At 53.7% G+C, this 6,624-nt stretch overlaps 1 protein-coding gene across 1 annotated transcript; it reads right to left on the reverse strand.

Moving 5' to 3' along the window:
• Positions 1–341: 341 nt before the first annotated feature.
• On the reverse strand, positions 342–4,843 carry LOC130031221 (NUT family member 2G-like; the record flags this gene model as incomplete). Its single annotated transcript, XM_056122488.1, has 6 exons — positions 4,839–4,843; positions 2,637–2,828; positions 2,053–2,181; positions 1,548–1,680; positions 845–1,075; positions 342–443 (listed from the first exon to the last, which is right to left on the reverse strand). Coding segments are annotated over exons 1-6 (792 nt in total), but the record flags the coding sequence as incomplete, so codon positions are not given.
• Positions 4,844–6,624: the final 1,781 nt, after the last annotated feature.

Below are 6,624 nucleotides of genomic sequence, written 5' to 3' on the forward strand. Positions count from 1 at the left end.
CCTCACCCCGGCCAACCCTTCCCTCACCCCATATTCACGTCCTCATCTTCCCTGAGGACTCAAAGGGAGGCCTCTGGCCATGGCCTGGGCAGGGAGGGCACCAAGTGACTAGGCCCCAGTGCTGGGCGCCCCTCCCTGACTCATGACCCACCTGCTGCTCTGAGTGCCCTGGTACCTGTCCCCTGTGTCCCCTGCAGGGACTCTTTTCCAGCAATCACATGCAAAATGCCTCCTGTTTGCCGTGGGCCGCTACCCATTGCCTTCCAGGAAACCCTCACATTATTCCCCTGGGTCCTGCATGGACCCCAGAGACCTATGTGCCTCACCTGTGTGGGGGTGAGTCCTTCCTCCTCCTCGAGCTCCTCAGCCAGGTCCAGGAGATCCAGCTGGGATTCTGGGGAGAGCAGGTGCGCCAGGAAGCTGGGGTGAATGACTGCCTCGACCTGGGAGGGGGAAGCAGGTGTGAGGGTTCTCCTATGGACTAGGAAGGAATTAAGATGCAAACTCACCCGTTCTCAGCACAGTGCAGGGTCTTGGACGGTTGCACAAAGTCTCTGTCATGTACACACATGACACAAAGACACACACTCTTCCACCTCTAGGCACATGTACATGTATCCACACGTTTCTGCGCAGAGCCCACACAGTACACACAGATGGAGACACACAGAGATGTTCACACATTGACCAAACCCAGAAATTCTCAAAATAGGGCCAATGTTTGTACACAGGGAGACACATGTGCACACATACACACAAACACAAGTAGAAATATGTCACTACCAAGCCCTGGACAGAAGCAACCCTGCGCCCTCCAAACCCTACAGCAGCAACCAAAACCCACCTTGGTGACAAAGGCCTCCTGGGAGCACAGCTCGTACACATAGCTCAGGAGCCCCGGGTCAGGGCAGGTCCCGGCCTCCTCCTGCTGCTCCTTCCTGCCCGCTGCCCTTCGGCCAAGGGGCGCCCCGCAGACTGTATCGGGGGCCTTTATCTGCTCGTCCATGATATCCATGTTCTCCTGCACGGCCTCAGGGGGGATCTCCTTGGGGGCCTTGGTTTTGGCGGCCCGCTGTGGTTTGTGCGTCTTGGGGCAGGCTGCCCGAGTCCGTGGTCTGGATTTCTTAGGGACACAGGCTGAGGAGGAAGAAGGGGAGAGGGACGTGAGGGGACCCCGCGTCCATTGCCCTTAGACACACAGCACTGAGCACAGAAATGGGGACGGATACCTGTGGGATGGGTCAGGTCAGGTGTGTGTCTACATCTGTGTGTACTAGAATCCCATAACTGCGTGAGGGATGAGGGGGCCTTCAAAGGGAGGAGGGGTCAACCGTGTCCCCAAGGTCTCCAACCCCACTTCAAAGGTGAGTCTGACGCCCTCAGGCAGTGCGCTGTGTTCAGGGAGAGGGAGAAACCCAGGAACAGGGGGCCGCTGAGCATAGGCCTGGGTGTCCCCAGGAGAGTGAAGGCTCCCTGGCAGGGCAGGAACCCTAGCACCTTCCTGGGCCTATGAAAATTAGCTGGGGAACAGGGTCGGTACCTGGCTGCTGGCCTAGCGGTGGGCCTGGAGCCCCCTGAGGCTCAGGCCTGGGTGGAGCAGTGGTTGGCAGGCCCTGTACTCCATTCATCCACTGCAGCTTCTGCGCTTCCATCTCTTCCTCAGCCTCAAACTCCATGAACCTGGTATGGGGAGCACAGACCCCATTGAGATGGGCTGGCCTGGACCATACTGGATGAGGCAGAGACAGGGAACACACACCGCCAAGCCCTCAGGAGGGTGGAGAATGGGTGGGCATAGACCCTAGCTCCCCCAGTGATTCCCTATATCATCATTTTGAGGGTCACAGAAAATAAGGGACTGTGACCCTCAGACTGTGGTCAGGAGCCCCAGAGTGGGGTGGGGAGAAGTGTCCCGGCCCCAGGAGGGACAAGCTTCCACAGGGGAAGGGCCTCCCGGGGATGCCAAGGTCGCCTTGGCCATCTGGGAGCAGCCCGTGAAGCCCAGTCCCGCAGCCAGCCCCAACCCCCACTCTCTGCCCAGGACTGACTTACTTGGCAGCCATGTCGTAGTAGATCATGCGGTCAAAATTGTTCGTGCCCTCCCATTCCCGCAGGGCCCGGCGCAGGCCTTCCTCCAGGCTCATGGTGGGCTTCAGGCGGGCCAGGGTGCGCAGCACCGGGCTGCTAGGACAGGCTCGGTCAGGGTCTGTATCTGCCGGGAGCCCCCGCTGCCCTACACCCATGCCTAGAGCCCCGATGGCGGCCTGGTCTCCCCGCGCAGAGTTGACTCTACCTCCCACACCCCTGCTCAGTGGCCATGCTGGTGTGATCCCTCAGCTCTGGGGATACGTCATGAGATGCCAAGGCCGAGCAGTCATGGCCTGTCTGAACCCTGGTGCATCTGTGCTGTGTCTGGTATTAGGAACAGAAAGTCTGTCCTACCGACCACAGGTTGGGACCAACCCTGATGAGCAGACTGAGTTGAAGCTTTAGGGCATGACTGGTCACTATGGGATTTGAGCCGAAACCCCGGGGTGACATTCCTGAGGTCACGCTCTCATGGACCCTACCCTGGGGGTCACCCCTGTCCCTTCCTGTGAAGCTCCCATTAGGTCTAGGACACCCGAGGGACTTACATGAGGAAGCAGGAAACAGACTCAGTGTCCGGAGTCTGAGGAAGGTACCTCCGGGTCAGGGCCTTGAATTTCTGCCAGCGCCGAAAGTTCTCGTAGACGCTACTGGGGCTGCTGGAGGTTTCAGGTGATGCCTGGTTCCGGGTGGTGGCTGGACCAGTCTCCCCACAAACCCACTGAGGCAGTGATCCACCACTGGATGGGAGGATGATGGGAACCACCTGGGCCACTGGCAGTGGAGCCTGAGGAGGATGGTCTCCTGTCCCAGCCTCGGTGACAGTAGTAGCTGGGGTCGGCATAACGGTCTCTGGCACAGATGACACCAAGTAGACGGGTGCAGGATGCCCATTCACGGCAGATGGAACTTCTGGGCCCCCCCAGTTGAGTGAAGCCTGTGTCAGGATGACAGGCTGGTTCTGGGCTGATTCCACAAGCCCCACCTCAGGGCTGACCTGGATGATGACCTTGCAAGGTTCAGGAACGCGGGGACCATGGCTTGCAGCTCCTGTCATCACAGGCACCATGGGGAAAGGTGACAGTACCAGAGGGTTGCCAGGAGCAATGGTCGAGGTCACCAGAGGGGGCATCTGGATGGGCTCCCAGGGTGGTGGCTGGGGGAGCCCTGGATTGAGAAAGGGCAAGACCCGGAAAGCAGAGCCGGAGACCCCAAGGTTCATGGTCATCTCTGGGAGCAGCACAGGAGACACTGTGGAGAGGAGGGAGGGGAGTGAGAGGGAGACAGTGTGGGGGGCCTCACTGGCCCAACCATCTCTAGATCAGGCCCTTTGAAAGGAATGAGGTGGTGTGCCCTGTCTCAGCCCTGAGTCCCTGGCACAGGCCATCCCTCCCCTCCAGCTGGGTTGTACTTCGTGGAGATCCTAAGGCTAGGGTTCTTATGTTCTGGGAGAGTTCCATCAGGGATGGCAGCAGGTGTGGAAATGGCCAGAGATTTCACCAGTCAGACACTTGGGGATGTTTCCAGAGTTCTGGAGCTGCTGATCATGTTAGATTAAAAATTGGTAACATCTTCTAAATAATCTAAGACTTTATCCCAGAGACAGATACAGGATAATTAACATCAGGCATAAACCAGGTGCCAGGAAAGAAAATTGTCTGCCACTATCGTTACTCAGGTGGAATTCACACAGAGACTCGCACTAGAGACGACCCAGAGCCTGTGTGCATCATGCTCAGGACAGAGGCCCTGATGTCTCCAACTGCTCTGACGATGCTCTTTCTGCCTCAGTACACTCCACCTCTCCTCAAGGAACAGACCTTCACAGACTTTTCTCAGGAAAACCCCACATATCACACACACACACACACACACACACACAGAAACACACACTCATTCTCACAAACTCACACATAGATTCACACATCCATTTATTCCTTGTCTGTGAGGGAAGTATCCAATTCTCAATCAATCTTCACCTCAGAGCTGAAATGTTTGCTGGGGCTGCACCATGAGATGCCAGACCATGGAAGAACAAACTTCACCAAAAGGAGAACAATCCAGAATAACTCAGGAATCTGAGTCGTAAGTACACTGAAGTCACATGTCTCCCAACCTGCTGACCCAAGACAGCTGCTGGGCTCAGCCAGCAGAGAGTTTAAGTCTGCAGAAGTGTCAGGCTCTGACTGTGGCAGTTAGTCACTTGCAGCCCAGCTCTGTGGAGGACTCATCATGGCAAAATTACACACAGACAGCCTCACTCAACAAGGTTCAGACTGGACCATCTGTGCTGAGCTGTCCACCTCAGGTTGAGCTCAGCCCAAGTCTAATTACTTCTAAACTTATTCTAGAGCACAGGAGGAGACATGGACTCAGCATGCCTGGGTCTTTCCTGTGCCACCACAAAACAGTCCCTCCAGACACATGACAAATGGCCCTGTTCCTCCATCCACCAGCAGGACACTCACATATAAAGCAGCCATATGCCTGCTGCCTCCCTCAGTCCATACCAATGACCTTCCCCCAGGTAATTTGACACAACTCCAAGGATGCCCTCCCAGACCCCTCAGGTTCTCCTGGGCTCCCTTTGCTGTACAGGTGAGCTATCTATGGAGCCCAGGTCTTTCTCCTCGTTCACCCACTCAAAACATGGTGTTCCCAGTCAGGGTAACTATGAACCCAAATGATTTCAGTGTGACAGAGACTTTATCACATACACAGACACCCTCACAGGCTTACCTCCTCCTGACGCCATCGCCATAGACGAAGCCAGAGGCTACTGCAGTTTATCAGCCTTCACAACAGCAAAACTCAGGACTAGGATCAGAGAGTGAACTGCTCACGCAGACGCTCAGGATCTGAGTGGGTGAGGGTGAAGTTTGAATTCAAACCTCAGAATCTTGGGCTCAAGACATTCTGCAGTGGGGGAGGAGAGGGCCAGGAGGGCCTGGCTGGGGAAACATTCCATGAAGGGCTCTGATTGGACGGCCAGAACCAGAACTTTCCTTCAAACTGCTCAATGGCAGAGCAGCTCACATGGCCTCTTCCAGCCACTTAGACAAAGTTTCCCAGCACACAGGTTGGCTTGGTCTTCGCTGTATCTCAATACTTTATCCACCAGTCTAGTTGTGTGCCCCTCAAATCTCTCTCCTTCCTCTCTTCCTGTGGACCTCCTTCAACAGAGTCTACGCTTTCTTTGCAATATTCAGTCATTTGTGACTTGTGAACCCATGGAAGTCAAAAATTAAAAGGAGTTTTCCCAAGCAAATGCAGTGGGTATTGCTTTGTTGTTTGTTTGTTTTGCTGATCCTTCATTAGGGTCCAATCCCTAGGACTGAAAGTAATGTAGATTTGTCTAACATGTTTGACTAGCTTTTTCAAAGTTTCTTTCTACTGGAAGCTCTTATCCTTCCTGGAATAGCCATGGAGTTTCATGTTAAAACAGCTACGAATCTCAAACTTACTTCTTTGCATTTGCAATACATTTTATGGATGATTTGCCTCCTAAATATAATGTTGAACTGAGGAATATCTTTAGTGGTTCAAAGCTAAGTTTTGCCAGAGGCTCAATGTTGTGTTTTTAATGCATGGCTGGGTGTTCCCTTCAATTTCACCTTGTAATACAATGCTCTCTCCCACACCAAACTGGTTTTCTGTTGTTAACATATTTCTAGACATGTACTATGAACTGAAACCCCTAAGGATCTCATTTTTATGAACTCATAACTGATTTCCACTCTGGTTAAAAGTACATGTACTTTCTACCAGTTGGCATGTGTATTGATTTCTTTATATTGGTCAAACGGCTTCTCTCTTGTTCAGGAGACTCCATCCACACAGCATGAACTTCTGCAGTCCCTAATTGAATCCTTATTATGCCTGAAAAGCCACCAATCTCGTGCATGACTGGCCGACATTTGCACCACTGCAGCCTGTAGGTGCCGGCGCATTGGGGCTGTCCTGGCTCAGTTCTAAACAGTTAGAGGTAAAGGACACGCACGCGCACCTGCATCTCTCGCGGGGTCTGCAACTGCCAACGTCCTACAAGCTATGGGTGTAATGACTCCTCTTTGGGATAGTCGCACCCATGCCTATGTCAGGCTCAACAGAGGGGTATGTGGCACTTTCCATCTGTCTCGGGGGCGCGTCTCCTCCAGGCTCTGGCAGCGCCGCAAACCTGTGCCAGATCGGTTCCGGATCAGGACACTGAGAGCTAGGGTGGTAAAGGACTCCTTGGACCATTCAGACTGCTACTTGGGGTCGGAGCGAATGTGCAGCGGGGGAGGGCCATTGCCTTGCATATGGCCAACCTGGCTTCCATCCTCTTCATCCCAGATGGTACCCTGAGTACCGCCAGAGTAATTCCTGAGTGCAAAGGAATTCCTCAGCACAGCCAGTGTGGCTTCAAACCAAAACAAAAGAATCCCAAAATACAACAGCAATAAAACAGCAAGAGCAAACAAAGCCCTACTACCATGTGGACCTTTTGTGTAGGATGCAAAAGCAAACACAAAGTTTTTCCTTATTGAAAACTTT

This window comes from Sorex fumeus, unplaced genomic scaffold (genome assembly GCF_029834395.1).
Source record: "Sorex fumeus unplaced genomic scaffold, SorFum_2.1 ptg000046l, whole genome shotgun sequence".
In the NCBI taxonomy this organism is placed as follows: domain Eukaryota; kingdom Metazoa; phylum Chordata; class Mammalia; order Eulipotyphla; family Soricidae; genus Sorex; species Sorex fumeus.